Source organism: Ambystoma mexicanum, chromosome 3p (assembly GCF_040938575.1).
Source record: "Ambystoma mexicanum isolate Mex_15411 chromosome 3p, UKY_AmexF1_1, whole genome shotgun sequence".
Classification (NCBI taxonomy): Eukaryota; Metazoa; Chordata; class Amphibia; order Caudata; family Ambystomatidae; genus Ambystoma; species Ambystoma mexicanum.
In genome coordinates, this window is record NC_090925.1 from 553609690 (window position 1) to 553627651 (window position 17962).

General features: G+C 41.6%; 1 protein-coding gene across 1 annotated transcript in view; it reads left to right on the forward strand.

Moving 5' to 3' along the window:
- The window catches only part of PREX1 (phosphatidylinositol-3,4,5-trisphosphate dependent Rac exchange factor 1), a 1235108-nt gene extending 1217358 nt beyond the window's left edge, over nt 1–17750 (forward strand). Inside the window, exons 37-40 of the mRNA XM_069651281.1 lie at nt 2260–2447; nt 4204–4306; nt 11555–11622; nt 15824–17750. Of these exons, the coding sequence (XP_069507382.1) occupies nt 2260–2447; nt 4204–4306; nt 11555–11622; nt 15824–15866 (402 nt within the window). The 3' untranslated portion in view covers nt 15867–17750. The remainder of the gene's footprint in view (nt 1–2259; nt 2448–4203; nt 4307–11554; nt 11623–15823) is intronic.
- The last annotated feature ends 212 nt before the right edge of the window (nt 17751–17962 follow it).

Here is a 17962-nt window from a genome sequence, read left to right on the forward strand (position 1 = left end):
AGGACAGGTGGCTAAAATCAGTCAGGCTAATACAGGTAAGTAGGCTTCTCAGATGACTAAAGAAGGCACTGTTTCTGCAATTCTGCCCCACTAGCTGTAAACTTGCCATGACAAAAATGTAATTTTATAGTAAGTTGGTGATTGGCAAACATTAACCAATGCGAACCCCAGTGCATGATTTACTGTGGTTTGTTGACTGGCACTTTCATGCTGTTTGATCACCCAATTCAAAGGCTGGGGTGGCAAGGGGAGTGAACATGACCATTGTCTCAGCCATGCTTTAGACCTGCTTACCTCACACAGTTAATGTGTACTTTGACGTGTGCAAGGTTGGGAGAGAGGGGCATCTTACATAATTCACCTGGATCATAATTGCACCAAGGGCAGTATAGATTGTGCTTTTCCCAGCCACATTATGAGCCTATTGTTATACTACAAACTATAAACGTATGTTTATGTAGATTCACAAATAATTACATTCAAAGGCATTATTTGGTATTGAAGTAAAAAAGAAATGCATCGATTCATTTGTTGATGGGCATGAGTGCGCCTTGGCTTCCCACCTCTTTAATCTGTCATGGAATTGCTGAATGGCCTCATGGGTGTTGTTGTTGACACCCCTAAAATAGATGATAATGACTCGTATTTTAGCATTTGACACAGCCCTGCTGACACTGACCGGGTTTGAAAGTTACTTGAAGAACATGAGTCTCTCTGTTACCAGCAGAGGCTAGTAATCAATAAAGGGTAGACCAAAGTGATGCTGGTGCGGTCCAGCTCAAGGTGCAAAATTACACCCCAATTTTTCGGGAGTGGTAACGTCTTAGAGCTAGCAGTGGCCTTCAAATACTTGAGTATCAGACTGACTTTCAGTTGTTCTTGGAGAGTGCAGGGCCAATAGCATTCTTTGATTGTTTAGGTGCATTTTTGTGCTACTAGCATAGGCAGTGCTAGAAGTATACCACAGTCTGGTGCCTATGTGGCCTATTCTCGGGGGCTACAACCTGCTACTTAGGAGGTGAAGGTGTAAATGCAATCTTGCATAAGCTTTGAGGGTTAACCTTGTGAAACACGAGTGGTGGTTAAGCAAGCTGAAGTCTGTCTTAAATCAGTGTGATGAATTAATGAATTTGTTTAGCACTATGAAATGTACATATATGTGCATTTATAAAAACCATAAAACATTGAAAGGGCGTGACGAAAAATAAAATGGTAACGTGTATTAAAACCTGAGCTGTGGAATGAAAAAAAAAAAGGTACGAAAGTAGTCTTCACATGTAGGGTTAAGAGTCTGGTCTCTTCCCAGCAACTCCTAAGAATGTTGCTGTTGTCCTGATCACTCAAGTATTGGTATCAAACCATACAAACAGTATTGAAGCATCACAGTTCACAATTATATTAATGGGAGAACTGGTGCACTTCAGGCCCCTCTTGATGTTGATCGATGGGTTGAGTAATCATGAGGGCGACAACCAACTTGAGCACTAGCCAATAACTGCCACTGGAAAAGGCAGCATGGGTATCCTGGGGTTGGCCCAATTTAAGAGGGTCCTCCTTGACCTGGCTTTGACTATATCATGTGGATGAAGTCCCAGAATATGACCAAAACCAATGACATTGGGGCAAAGATTGTCTTTGGTGGTGTGCCATGGTAGTGACTGTGAGAAGGCTGTCTAAACCCTATCTGCCAGAAGGAGCACAAAGACAACTGGGTGATCGAACTGTATCTGACTCCGATTGAGAATAGGAGAAAGAGGTCCTTACATCCGAAAATCCATTTGGGACAGCTGCCTTTACTTGCGCTGACTAGTTCCTGGGAGGCTAAGGTCATACAATGCTGTAGGACCTGTGCCACATTACCTTTTGTTTACCCTTATTAATTGTACCTCAAAACTCAATGCCTCAAACCATTGTTAAATGTAACTGCTAAACTAACATTGTAGCAGGAGAGCCTGTCTGAAATCTACGCCAACTCAAGCTCTTGCCTTTGCTGTCGCAGTATTTGTAGGCAACTGAGAGTCAGCAGGCATCACTACATTTTGCTATGTATTTCATTTTGCACAGTTTTAGTGCTCAAGTGTTTTAAAGAAATGTTTACCATTGTTTTACTAGTCCTATGTGATGCACTTAATGTGCATTTCGTTTACCTGCCTTATGTTTGATTGTGTTATGTAATTTGGATTGTCTCATATTGTACTGAGAGCTGTAATGGTTTTCATTAACATATTGGCTGATTGATATTCATGTTTTGCTCTACAGCTTATTCGTCCCATTAATGCAATGGACGAGCTTTGTCGGCTAATGAAGTCTTATGTAAACGCAAAGCACGCGCAGCCAGGATTCTCTAGTAGCAATGGATCCGGAGCTGGGCTCTTACCAATTTCTTCCGAACTCTGTTACCGACTTGGGGCATGTCAGATCGTTATGTGTGGCACTGGAATGCAGAGGTAAGATCCCACCACTGTGCTCTTATTGAGACCTTTCATTCTTCATCTTGCTACACATATTTTGTTGACTGAAGGTATCCGCGTGTCAACCTTGTTTCTGTAAATCCTACATCATATTTGTAGGTTTTTGGATGGGCTAGTGTGAAGTGCTTTCTGCATGTCCATGGTTGAGGTTACGGGCTGTGCTGGCGGGCCCAATTAAAGCACCAAATAAAGAACATCTGATAGAAAACTCTGTCAGGGGCAAGGCTACACTCTGTGTACCCTCTGGTCTACAAACAAATTACAACAATTAAAGTCACTTAATACCAAAAATAATTCCTTTATACATCTTTAAATAATATCACCCAAATCACTTTTTAATATTAATTTAAACAGGTACTACATACAGGTGTATTGCCTATAACTCAGATGCAAAGCAACATATTTCAACTTGAGAACAATTATCCCTTACTCATCCATATCGACAGACTTTTTTTTAACAAAGGTTATCTGTAACAATGTTTTCATTTAGAGGTGAAATGTACATTAATATGATATTGATAAATGGAAAGTAATTTCTCAATAAAACCATTGAAATTTTGAGAGGCACTCCAGTGCACTCTACCCGTTTCCGATGTCAACGTTCATCAGAAGGGGCTAGGGAGACTTCTCAACTTCCTATTTAAGTCATAAATAATAACAAACAAGTCAATCTTATTTCATGTTTCATCAACATTTTTACTGTCAACGTAAAAAAGTATAAAGAAAATGTTTGTTTTAATTAAGGTTTAATAGTTCAGAAAGTTGAAATATGTTGCCTTACCTTTTTATTCTAAGCAATGGACCTGCATGCACATCTGTTTACTATTGTTTAGAGTTTTATAAAGGAATTATTATTCTTTGTAAAAAGTTGCTTTAACTGTTGCAATTTGTTTGTAGACCATATGGTGCATGTTGTTTTCTGCCAGGCCTTCTTTAGTGTAGTATTTAGTGGATCTTGTGTGGTAGACCCTTTTGAAAAGTCTGCCCAGAATATTATTCCATCTCCTATTCTATCTTAGTGGGGGTACTCTGTGCAAGTTAAGCGTAACACTGGTTCTGCTATTAGTTAAGTTAAAAGGTGTCCTTTAAAGTTTCAAAGTCTTGGACTAGTAAGCACATAAATTGCCCACAAATGGGGTCACAAACCAGTATCGTAGTCAAATGGTTTCTGCTGGAGGTGTGCCACACTGGCTGGGTGCCAGCCATTGAAATTTTAAATATTAGTTTAACCATGTTACTAGCCATGGCTTGGATTGCACAGAAGTGTTTGGCCTGTTGAAAATATTTGATTGCCAGTAGTTTGCACCATAAAATTATATTTGAGCACTCTTGGTTTGCCTAGGCTACATTTTTTCAAAGTATTTTTCCTGTGACTCTTTCAAATGAGAAGTTCCTAGAAAAGATACATTCACGTAACCTAGCCTGTGCAAAGTAAGAGTGGCCAAACACGATTGCCATGGCTGAATTATTACCAACCACACATTTTGCAGTGGCCCAAAACGGTTGTGACACTTCGCCTCATGGCACCATGTCCTTATCCACTTGCTCTACACATTCTGAGTACGTTGAATGGGCAATATGCATTCTAATCCTTCCCATCCACTTATAGCATTTGAATCATTGCAATCATTCTCGCAGACTTTTATAAACAACTTAAATGTATGGATGTTACAGTCCTGCAATTATCCAGATATGGATTTAATGTTGCTATTACTAAATGTCTTTTTTCTAGGAGTACGTTAAGCGTGTCTCTGGAACAAGCAGCAGTTCTAGCGCGAAGTCACGGATTATTACCAAAATGCATTATGCAAGCCACAGACATCATGCGAAAGCAGGCAAGTCCTTTAATGCTGTTATTACATTCTCTATTGACTTAAGAAACGTTTTCTACTCTTCCAAGTGAACATACATAGTGACATTTAGGCATTTTTAACATATGTTGTACTGAATTCTATATTTTAAAGTATACATATTTAAGTATGTAGTACAATAAATGTGTGCCCATTGTGAGGCTGCAGAAGTAAGAGTCTGACACAGTGGTGACATGTTTATTGGCAAAGATGTTTATTTGTAAAAGAAAAGGAAAACCTCTGAAGGGTTGCCCTACCTCTACAAAAATACTAAGGACTCTGTCACGATGTCCTGTAAAATATAGTGTCCATCGTCCTGTGTCCAAACCTATTTCCGTCACTTGCACTCTGGACTAAGGAAAACTGGCTAACTTCTTGATCCAGAAGGAGACTTCTCTCACTCTGGATATGGATTTGATTGTTCGGGTCTTGATGAGAAAAGACAAGGAGTGATTCTTTCACTTAAAAGTTCTTGCTATTTTTTTATTTTATTTTTATTTGTATTTAATCAAAAGATTTTTACAAAAATAGAATTTTTGTCGTGCATTTGGCGTAGTGAAGCGAAGGAAAAAGAAAAAGAAGAAGAAAAAGAGTTTGACTCTCTAAAAGTGTGCCTGCGGTGCCCAGCTTACAGCTTACAGTATTTTGTATGTGGCTATTTGCCATTTCGTTTTGTCGCCTCCAATCAGACGAAACCAACATATTTCTTCGTCCGAAATGATGAAGTCCGTAAAGGTTGGCCTTAAGTATCGGTTCCTTATATGTTGGTTTGCGGTACACTTTAGGAGTAAATGACGGATTGTTTCCTTTTATTGTGATTTACAGAAACGGCAAGAGACAGTTTCCGACTTGCCTCGAATGGCCAAAATCTCATTTGTTGGCAATAAGTGGGTCCTTAGCAGCATGTCTCTCCCCTTCCTGGAAGGAACATTTTTTTATGTATTCTTGTAGCTCATTTATTTTCTTGGTGTTGGGTGGCAGATGTGTGGTTAGCTTGTTCTGTCCTGCTATCTCCAAGGTTGATATAGTTCTTGCTATTAACTGTTCTTCCAAACGTTTACAAAACACAGTTCTCAAATGTCAGAGAGGAGTCCCTTCCTATGTTCTTTCAAACTTTCAAATGTAGCACCAAGCCTGGTTCACTATCCTTCCGGACTTGACTGTAGGTTTCCAAAAGCACAAAACAAAGTTCCTAAGTTCAGGGGAGCAGGGTGGAGTCTCTTCCCATGTTCCTTTTCCAACTTATAAATGTAGCACAAAGTCTGGTTCACTATACTGCCAGACTGGACTGTAGATCTTAGAATTCCAGAAAATATCTCTTCTACATGCACTGCGTCCTCGGCCCCTTGGTTTGGGTCCCTGAGCACCTTTCTTTCTTAAATGGTTCTCAGATCCCTCTTGGCTGTTGCTGGGTTTCCCATACTCGTTCTGCAGTTTTGTTCTCTTCTGTGTGGGTCCCAGACCCCTTTAGATTATTTGGAGACCTCCATGACTTGTTTTGGGCCTCAATCCCGTAACTCTGTGCTTCTTCAGGCTCATGTGGGTCCTTGACCCCTGTATACAGCTTTGGCAGGCCTTACCCAACTGCGTGTGGGTCCCAGACCCAGGTACACTGTTCTGGCGGTGCTTCCCAACTTCATATGGGTCCCAGACCTTGGTATGTTGCGTCTGTGGGACCACTGTCCCTATTTCACTTAATGACCAACTTAACAGACCTGGTGTACTCTCCTGGCAGGTACTGTTCCATATAGAATGTATCTTAACTTTCTTTCCAGCTTTTATAGTTACCCTGTTATACCTTTCTGCCACCCAGATATTAGTATGTGTCCCTTTTCTTTCTTTGGCCCCCCTCAGTGGCCGACCAGCCAGCCCGACTCTTTCCCTACCTCTAGGAAGTGCTATTGCGGTTTCTGACTTGTCTTGGGATTGAAGCAGGGCTTCACTGTGGCTTCCGTGGTCGGCGTCATGCTCTGAGGCAGTATGCTCTGTCTCGCGTCCTCCACTGCTTAGCTTTTTCTTTCTTTGGCTTTGTCGGTTGGGTTTTCTCCTTTGCAGACACCAGACAAGGTCCTGTGCCTCTGACCTTGTGCCTCCTCGAGAGCGTCTCGTTCCCCTTCTCCAGCAGTCTCTCCCCACAGAACCAGCGTTTCTGTTCCTCGCTCCTCCAGAGCTTGCTTGATGAGTTGCATAGTCCTCATTTGGGGGGCTGCCTCTGGTAAGCTGTACCATATTCGTTCTGCTGTGCTCTTTGGCTCTCTGGTTGATCTTCTTCATGGCAGTGATTATATGCACTCCACCTAGGTAAGCCTCACTCTTCCTCATCCCAGTATGTTTGGTGTGATTGAAGTCCTCTACTCTAGAGAGGTACATAGAGGTGTGCAGGACCATAGGGGACAGAGTGGGGTGAGAGGAGAGAGGGGACAGAAATGGAGGGGGGATACTGCATTCTCTCAAGGCTATTGTCAATGGTTCCTTGGAGGTTTTCCCTACGCATGAGAGCCACCCACTGTGTACCACCCCCAGGGGGACTTTTGTGTAGTGGCTTCACCTACCGGACCTCATGGGAAGGGGCTTCCCCATGGAAGCAGTGACAATACTCTGGGATTTGTCACACCATGCACTGAAACACGTGTCTATATTAATGGACCTGACCCCACTGTTGCCGCCTCTACCATCATGGTCCGTCAACAGTCTAGCTCCTTCTTTAACTATCTTCCTTTAATATAGCAATATCACCCGTTCTGGCAGGCTGGATCGGGTGGTAACGGCCCGGGGCCCCAAATGATTGAAAATGGGTACCGGTCCCATTACCACCCATTCTGGCCCGCCGTATCAGATGTTTTTGCTATTAGCACCCAGGGTTTTAAATTTGGAAACACAGGGTGCTAAGCGCAATGTATTTTGTTTCAATGAACAGGACACCTCGCGGCATGCTGTTCATTCAAACAAAATACATACGATGGTCGACATGGAGCTGAAGGGCGGGGTTTCATGTAGAGCCCCCTCTTCCATTTCAGTGGCCTCCGTTGGGCCAGGACAGAGGCTGGAGCAGTGGAAGTGGATTTTTCTGCTACCAAAAGAATAAAGTGAGTGGGGTAGTGAGTTGGGGAGGAAACTATGATCAGATGGGAGCAGAAGGGCAGGTGGGCGGGGCCGTGAAAGATGGCAAGGGGAGAAGCAGTCGTTAGGCTGCTCAGAACATGGACTGATATTGTGAGATTTATCCCACGATCCGAGCAACCTGATTGATTGGCTCCCCAGCCTCAGGTGCTAATTACAGTTATTTCCATTCAATTCTCTGTGCACAGTGGATTTGCCGCAACTACTCATCCATATACTGTAGCAGGAATCTTACCAAGTTTAGATGTTAACTTATGCTGCCCCTACTGGTGGAGCATGCTAACAATGCTCTGCCTCGTTGTGTTAACCAAATTGTAGTGAAGAAGCAATAAGGCAAAGCGTATGTTGGCCAAATTAATCATGCCACCATTACTAGAATTCATGGTCGATTTTGGTGGTGAGCATGATTAAAAACTACTTCCAAAACACGCAAGTCGCCACCTCTCCTCTGTCACTTTACAGGGACTATGCAACATAGCCAACATACAGTACACGGATGTAGTTTACATCTCGGCACTTTGAGTCTGAGGATTGTATGCAATCATTGAACCCTATAGTAGTCCATGGACAGAGACATTGTACTTAACAGACTATGTAATTCAACATCACTCCATATTCAATTTATGAAACCCCTCTTTTGTTGCACACTAGTGCGTTTGTGAGATCTTTTTCCATTTAAGCCACATTAAAACAGCATAATGCATTGAAAGTTAATATGGTCGGGTCTTTCCTGCACTATGTCCGACGTTCTCATGATCTTCATTGCAATACCAGGGGCCCATACTTTTCCTCCCCTCCCTGGAGGTTTATTTCTCTGCAATAACCCATTGGTGACCTGCAGCCCATACCTTCTCTGATGCCTACATTTCCTCTGAAGCCCACCCTTAGGTACCTCACGCCATCACCTTTTGGATTATATAACTGTGGCAAGGAAATTAACTACGTCATGGCATCTGATGATCAATCGACCCAACACATTGAAGTAGGATCTACAGTAGTATGTGAACTGTATCGTAAAGGGATATGATGGTGGTGGAGCAGCATACCTTTATACAGCTGTTGACCTTTGTTGTGACTTTCACTATCGTTTTACTTACATTTAGAGGTATTTCACAATCCAGAAAATAGGTGCCGCTCCCTTCTCCCAAATCCCTGCATGGATTTTATTTTCTGTTTTTCTTCGCCTTATTTCTCTTTCGACGCTTATTTGAATTGAGACATTTCTTTTTGCCAGTGTCTTCTCTTTCATCTCTTGCTGCTTTCTCCTTCTTAGTTTATTTTGTGTCTGAAGTTTTCTTTCAGCTCCAATCATAGTTTCATGCTCCTTTAGAATCTTTTGCTTGTTCTGCAATCTTTTTCTCGGGTTTCTAAAAGTCCTGTAATTTTCGTTAAATGATAGTTCCCCACAGATGAAACTGAAACGTTCTCTATGGTCAACCTGTGTACTTTTAATTTTTCATTTTCATAATGATTGATCCTTTTCAGATGCTAAAAGTCCCGACTCTGTGACCCAGCGTTCCTTTCAATATCTCAAACGAAACCTGTTTTGGGCAGTCAAGGCAAGAGTACATTCGTAACTTGAAAAGTCAGACCTGTAATTTTGGCCCATTTAAATCTGGTAGTGGGTTACAACTCGCAACAGCCCACTTAGTGTGCTGCTCTGTTGCTGATTTCAGTGAAGAGTGTAAAAGGGCAGAGTAGTAAAATGATCATGTACTGATCATTAAAAAAAAGTTTACTATATAGGAACACAAATGTCTTCATCTTTGATTTGATTCTATGTGTCCCCTAATTTTCAAAAAAACTGTGAAAATGATATACCTCCATTCTTTTTGATTATTTACTTATGCACTTGATTTTGTGTCTGTTGTGTATATGTAATTGTTACAATCCAAGAATAGTTTTTTTCACTCTTTACAAAATTGTCTTTATTTGTCTTTATTATATTGTTACAATTAAATGTATTGATCCATTAGAGGCATCTCCATCCTTTCTTATATTTTGTGGCCATTGTTTGCGCACAGAACAATTCTTGACGAACTCCAAGGAATAAGGACATATAATTGAGTAGTCCTAAAGTGTGGCTTCCCTTTTCTTTTTTGATTTCGACTGTATTTAACCCTGAACCCACACTCACACCAAGGGGTTACCCTACTTTTTGTGTATCATTTTCAGTGAAGAGTGTGCCAGTGTTGCTTAATGTGATTATTTCTTTGATAACTCACTGTGACGCATGCATTTGCAATCTGTCGTTGTGTGGTACAACGGTAGCAGCTTGGCCAGGAGGGTTTTAAAGTATGTTTTAAAGGTTCAAGCCATATTACAGCTTCTTAGCCTCCATGCTCCCCTGCCTGCCTCCTTCCATTACTCCATGTAAATCGTGCGGCTATGCCTAGGTCGTGCTTGTTTTGGCGATGCAATGCGGAGGGGAGCTGCCCTCCCCCAGCTGATTTGACACTTTTTGCTTTAGTGGGCTGACTCAGCATTTGAAAGGGGGATTTATATATTCTGTGGGTGGTTTAATCGGTGTCCAGTCAAAGCGTCGAATGAAAAAGGGTCGAATACAATATGTTCGACTCAAAAGGATTGGAAAACAAAGGATCGAATGCCTTTTTTAAATGTATCTTATTTTTGGGGAGCTTGGTATAGGTAAAAAATGTGGTTTTTGGGCAAAAAACAGGGGCTTGGGGGGGACCCAAAAAAATGCATTAGATTTTTGGGGTTTTTGGTCCTTTTGATTCGAAACAATTGTATTTTGAATCTTTTCATTCGACCCTTTCACCTACAACCGGTTTAATCATAGGTGCCAAATTATTTTCTCACTTTCTGATCAACATGTATCAAAAGCAGTCGATTTCTGAATAAAGATTGTTTCCGTTATCTGTACTTTTGACTCACATTTTCTTTCAACCCCACTGGCTATATCTACTGTACCATCCACAACCTTCTGCTGGCGTTGCCTTTAGATCTAAGTTTCTAAACAATACATGTAAGACCCTAGATGTGACCATTCAAGTTCATCTAAACCAATGATCACAGTTCCTGCTCGCCGGAAAGTGTTTCTTAAATCAACTCATGTTGAGACATGGGGATTCCTGTATTATGTGAGTAAGGCCTGTTGGTTTCAACTAAATGCCTGCCCCAGTGTGCTCATCTGTGCTGGTAACAAGTCCAGTTGCACGTGTCCATCTACGGTTGTATTGTCCCTGGACAGGCTAGATCACTGCTACATCAAGGCCCCCCTTCCTCCTACCTCATTCACATTTTGTAGAATTACTACCCATGCTCAGTATACCTTCTTTTGGATGTTTAAAATTGAGGCAAAAACAGACGAGAGGGTGTGCATTCTGGGTCTTACCTCTCTGTATTTGGTATAATTTCACCTTCGTGTCCAAGGTCTCCTAGACCGCTTGAATTTTTTTACATTCGATTGAAGTATCTCATTCAAAACCATCTATTTAGTTTTCAACCCAAGTGTTCTTTGGCCGCTATGGAGTTAAACACAGCGCAGTTAATCTTTGCCACAAGGCTATCCCTATGCTAAATGGTCCAATCACTAAATGTTCCACAACATAGCAATATATAATTGCACAAACGGTTGCCTGTGACCTTCCACTGCGCCATTTTGGTACCATAGCATAGTCTTGAGTGTAGATGTGTTCAGAAAGCCTTCTGAGAAAGCCCAAAATTGGCTTACAGAGTGACAGTAGCCCCCCCACCCCCTCCATGTAAACATTCCCCAACCCTTCTCCTGGTTGCAGAACCCCTGCATTCAGGCCTGAAAGCTGGACGTTGAGGTGTGGTGGAATCCTGAGGAATGACTCCGGGTCTGCTCCTGGGAGGGGTATTTCTTTGCAATGCTGTGTGAAAGGGTTCCCAGATCTCTGCCACTTGATGAGTCTGTTTATGAAGATGGAAAATAGGAAAGTGTATGTGGTAGAAATAACCATTTCTAGGTAAGTAACATGCACTATTTCACATAGATGGCCATCATGGAAAAGCCATGCACTTTACAAGCTCCCTTGCACCAACAGATGTTAATACTGTGGGTTGTGTATCTTGGGTGAACATTTGACATTCATTTATCTAAAATGCATTCCCTTTCTCCACCAGGGACCAAGGGTTGAAATCTCTGCAAAAAACCTGAAAGTTATGGATCAAATGCCTCAATCTGCACCACGGTAAGTTTCCATTCCATGACCCCTTTATGGAACTGGCTCCATAACTTCATTTTCAATCAAAATGGCAAGTCCTGAAGGGGAATGAATGTAATTGGAGAGGCGGCAGCCTCACAATACACGAAGAATGTCGATAAAACGGAGGACACACCGGTTACTAAGAACTGTTGTGGGTGTCATGTAGATGTATGTGCATTTTGGTATACAAAGAGGTAATATAAACACCTTGGGATTTTAGGGAGGGAACTGCTGCATTGTAATTTCTCAACATTGCCTGAAAAATGAAAGGAAGACTTTTTAAGGTGCTCAGCAACACATATTGCGAAATTGTACCATAATGTTGCTACCATTGTGACGACATTACTACAATTGCGACGGAGCGTGGTACAAAAATCCCAACCCCCATTACCGCGCCTCTGCTCTCCTTGGGGTCAGTAACTGGTTGCGGGGGTGTCCCCTCACTTACCATTCAAGTAAGCGGGGATAAGATTTTAAAAAAAGGACCATGCAGCATCAGCACCGCCCCCCCTAAGTGGGAGGAGCTGACGGAGCAGGGGTACAAGGATTCCAGCATTGCACACAGGGGTGCACCACAGTAAAGGTAAGTGGTGGGGGGGTTGTGGTTTTAGGGAATGTGGGCCAGGGACATGCAGTCAACATTTTCACGTAGATCCAATATTACTCTATGGGAAAATGTAATCCCCAAAGCCTTATAAGTATTTAGATGCATACCTTAGAAAGTCACTATAAACATTCTGAAATTGCAACAAGATGTGAGCAGTTTTCTGTAGGTGCCTGGGAAAAAAGCTAGCTGCTCAGGAATAATGCTGATTAAACAACCAAAAAAATGGGGCTTTGGTTTTCCAGTCTTCCGAAGATATACTGAGTCCTGTAGCATAAGTCGCATCTGGGAGGGCTTACATGATCAAGATATGGTGATCTGGAATATTATTGAAGGGAGGCTCCTAGATCCACTCCCAATGAAAGAGACTGGTATGACTAAAGACCCACTCTCTGGTAGGCACATGTTTATCTCTATGAAATACAGGCTGGGAACTCGGCTGCAAGCATTGAACGAATTGGGGCAGGCTGGCAAATGCATGACCTCTTTCACAATTTAGAAAAGTGCTTTGCACCCTTTGAATTCAATATGGTATAATGTGGGTAGACGGGCTCTCGCAGGATGGGGGAAAGCTAGGCTACGGGTTCCTTTGATCCAAAGAAAAGCTTGATGGAGCCGAAGAAAAGCGCGACATGCAGCGCACGGATTGCTTGACTACCGCCATCACTGTTGGGACAGAACCTGAAGTAGGGTCACCCAGTGTGTTTACTGACCTTATGTACAGGAAAGGCAGTGGGTGCTAGAACTTGATCAATATGGCCAATGGTAGGATGACGAATGACAGCTTAGCGAAAGAGACAAGTTGGACATTCTGGAAACAAACGTCCACTCTTGTTTCGTCCCCAGTTTGGTTGAAATACAGCAGTCTTTTATAGGTTCTGGAAACCTGAAAGATTAAGTATGGCCTCTAGAAAAAATAAAACATGTTGGGCCTGCAATGATGGAGATGGAAGTTTAGTGCATATCCTTTGGGGATGCGTCATCAACGCATTTATCAAGCACGATAGATGCTATATTAAGCAGAACTGTAATCTTGTCAGCCCCAATGGAATGAAGCCATCAGGGACTTAAAATGGGGTCAGTAACTTGGAGGTTTGAGAACATTCGGAAAGGCTTTGCGCAATGGCTGCATGATGGAACCTCAACATGAAACTATGTTGTGTTGGGTGGAAGAAAAGGTTATGTGATGCAGACTTCAGAACCCTTGGGGCCTTGCACAACCGTCTTCCACCTGTGTCTTATCCTTTTCTCAGTCCTGCTTCTGTGACCTGCCTTGTCTCAGTCTTTGAATAAATACATCCAGTGCGAGGGGATAGGAGTTCTATCTCATATCTACCTTGGAAACTGTATCTGACCCGGTCCTTTAAACTGCTTTGAAATGTTTGCGTTCTGAAAATTTAATAAAGCTTAAATAAAAAAAAAAAGAAATTGCACATTGACTTAAAAGAAGACTCTCTATTCACTATAATTTAAAGCGTGCCCCGTCTTCAACAGTTGCATACCTCTTCTAACCAAACACACTGAAATGGAAATAATTGATTTGACCTATCTCTGCACTGAAGTGTTATATGTGACCATGAAACATGGTAGGGCACATTGCTTGCTGCTTGGCTGATATACTGAAAACACGTAACTTTAAGCCAAAATACAAAACAAACTCTCTAAAAGCAATCACATTTCTACTAGTTCATATGAATTTGGAAGCGAAAGGTATCCTTTATTTGACGGCACCCAGTCAGAGGCTAAATCTGTTGTACTCTTCTGCCATCTATTTTTTCCCACCCTTTGATTACACTCGAAGTAAAGTATTAAATGACCTAAAAAAGGACCTTGCCTAAAAAAATGTTTAAAAATCATTTGCCACTCCCAACAGTCTTGTTTTTCTACTCCACTAAAGAAGATGGCCTCATCAATTATCTCTTAGATCAATGACGCTACATTGTTACTATTAAACGTAAACATACGATTGAAAAGCAGCATGTCTCCCCAACTTAAACGTTTGCTACAAGGCACTCATACCCTTCACCATCAAACTGCTTATACACATGACCGATATCAAACTCCGATTCATGTGCGACTTGGGTGTTTGCCTTTAACGCCATGCTTCCATGTATCCCGATGACCGGGGTAATACTGCCGTCATCAAGCGTACCCCTGAAACGCTAGTCACAACTTTACAATTGAAGACCAGGTCAATAATAGAACTCCCAACATCTGTGGTATATCCCATGCATGCTCTGAATTCAATCAACTCAATACGCCTTCATGGCGATCTGGGACTTGCACGCCATATTAAATTTACAAGAAGAAAACAAATTAAGCAGCTGCCAAATAAGTGTACTTCCGGCCATTGAATGGATCAAGAAAGCTATGTTTTGGGCCCTAACTGATAAAAAGCTTTGATCCTGCATGGAAGGGCATGTAATCATAGGGGACAATAACTATTATGATCTAATTCTCCAAGGTCCGTAATGCCTTTAGCACGCAGCTTTTCAAAAAAGTCAAAGGATGGTTTTCATGAAATGGGCTGTTCCACTCTTAACATTTCAGTGAATGTGTGAATAGTTACTATGAGGTGTTTTGTTGCATTATTTTCATTGTTTGCTTTCATTGTTGAAAAGATGATGTACTAGTTCATAGGCTTTATTTATTTTAAGCAAGTTATGAATTATTGGCTATACTAAAAATAATTGTACACAGGGTTGTTATACATTGTTTTGGCACTACCCATTTAGAATTATTGGCCCATTATTCATTGTAAAGTAGGTTAGTAACAATAGTTTAGACCTGAGTAAACCTATGGGCCCACGAAGCAGGCAAGAGAGCACCAGGAAGTTTACAAACAAGAAGTGGGGATATTGGCAAGCTTTATGGTCAATAAGATCATTTGGCAATGATTGTCCCAATGATATTAGCTCCTTTCCTTCCTTTTACCCACTCTGGTCATTGGCTTTGGAGATCTTTGTGTTCTGGGGGAAATTCCAGACAAGTTTTGTACTGAATTGGGTCAGGGTTAGGGGGTGCACTCCCAGTAAGCATGTGGTGAGAGAGTTTTGAGCCAAAGCTGAGGGCTCTAGCCCACCACTATGGTCTTTACATACACAGGAGTGCCCTCGTTTTTTCGCCACTGTTGCTAATGTGAATTGCCTCTCTCCGAGGCTTCTGCCCAAGGAAGAAGCCACATTACAGCTGGGGACAGCAGGATTCCTGGATCTTCCCTCTGTCCTTCATTAATGTTAATTAATGTAGGGCAGAAGCAACAGTAAAAGGCATGATTGGCTTTTGGCCAGCAGGCACACGATGCTTCCAGCCATGGAGGCATGTTTGCTTCAATGATGGCAGAAAGCCATACCCAACCACAGTCCTGCTGATGCTCCTCTCCCTGGCAGATACTTGCTGACTGGCAGTTAACTGATTGTGAATCACTGTCTAGGTTGAGGAGTTTTAATGACTGTGCTAATTTCTGGCAGTTCTGTTTCCTCACTGTCATTACTCTGCATGTGTGATGTGTTAGTGTACAAATGCATATGATAGATATGTCTGTGCTGTTGGTGTATTAATGGTGCATATCTTTTTGTTTAGGATCTACAAGCTGTGTCAGCCACCACTTGATGGAGACTCATAACGCACAAAATGTGCTCTTTTGAGCGTGATAAAGGCATTCAGTACAAACGGAGTTACATCATGAAGTACCTTGCGCTGTCTAGGAGCATTTCCAGTGTGTCGAACTGAACTCCAGGGAGCAGAGAGTAGGTGACTGAGCTCGTTTTGCTGCTGTCTTTCTCTCAGGAAAGCTGATGAATCAGCATCCAAGTACTTGGACTTCTCTCTTCGGAGCCTGTTGCTGTGTCGTTGTTGCAGAGGCCGAACTTGGTCCCTTGTTGACATTTCAAAGACTACACATATAGGACCCAGGACAGAATGGTTCTTCTGCCAAAGGCCTGAAAAACAATTACGACGACACGTCAAGGAAGAGCAACAATGCTGCTGACTGTTTGATTTCCCTTTGTTGGGTGCAAGTCAACCAATCAGGAGGGAAGCATCTGTCCTACAGTGGAAATTCATCCAGTTGGTAGCGGAATTGGATCTGTAGCCTTGGGTCATGGATTCGCCAACACCACTTAAAATCTGCACTTTCGAAATCCTAAATAGCACAAGTTTTCTTGTTCTTTTTTTTTTAACTGCGATATTTATTCTGGATTTCTTTTATGCTTTTACTCAGTAACGATTAGTGTATTCGCTACGCTACATTCCCTTATCTCTCTGGTCGCCATTTCAATTTTCCTAGGATTCCAGTTTTTAGACTCACTCTTTTAGTTAATACCCTAAAATGTATTCTGGAAATACAGTGACATTTTTTTCAGGAGTTGGAAGACGGACAAGAAATGAAATGAAGGATTTTTTTTAAAAAAAATGCATCAAACCGAAAGTGGACAGCAATGTGATTGTTGTCCATTAAGACACTCGACAATGTTTTAAAAAGGAAATTGGAAATATAGTTATTTATTTTGTTGTTTGGGATAGATCCACATCAAGTTATTCTGTACCTTGCTGTTTACCAGATTTGAAAGGTTTTAGTAATAGAATGGGACCAACCATCTATAAACTATACACATTTTCCAGGTTTACAAAGAACTCTTACATTATTTAACACTGAAAACCTGTCCGTACTTAAGATAATCTTTTTAACGCAGCATTAAGATATGTGATAGGAAGTGTGGTAAGCAAAACCTCATTATGTATATATTTGCAATTAAAATTTTAAAGAAATTAATTTTTATCAGTATTAAAGTTACCAACGTAATTTCTGCAGACTGTTTGAAACCTTTAAGATATTTCTATTGTTTCAGACCAAAAGGAATGTTTATATGAACTGTGCCTTAGCCGTGTTCATGTACCTATCACAAATGTACATTTCCTAATGGAAATGCAGTCAACATTCCTTTTCCATAGTAATGTTGCCAGATCAGCCTAAGCTGTAAGAGGATGGAACCGTGGAAGGGTGGAAAGCCAAGTACTCGTTTTTAGAGTGATCTTTGTATATCAATCCAGTTGGTTCAAGCTCAGCGCTTGCCGAAGGAGCTTCAACATTATTTGTGCATGGCGGCTGTCGCGTCGCATATGTCAAGTTGGTTGGTTTCAATACAGCTCCCAGCGGACAACCCTCGTTCACAGATGATGAATGATGCACATATGGCACAGGCAACCAATGATGAAACATGTATAGACCATTAAGCAGGTGTGCCCTTGTAGTCGTAAGGGTGACCCCCAAATGACACTTGCAAGGCACATTCATGGGGCAGCAGTGGATGGGTTGCACTGCGGTTGCTTTTATTGTTTCAGTTACGTGAACCAGTGAATCAAGTGGCATTATTCCGGCACCCATCACATGCACAATATTCACCTTCACCTTCTCAAGAAGAATATTCCAAACATTCTCACAGAAACACTTTGGTGCAATGTACTTCTGGACAAATTGTTTTGTAAATAAATAGTACCTTAACATGTCTATGGTCCTTCTTTCATCAGTGAAGTATGGTGGTCTTGGGCTTGCATTTATCTCTGGATAAAATGTACTATTTGAGGGTTCTTTTCCATTTGATTATGCATAATGTTCATGTTTATATGATTGAATAATTTAGATGCATTTTATTTTAAGCTCAATGTGAAAGAGAACACTGTGATGAAGTCATTTGACAATAGTCTACATTTGGAATGGCT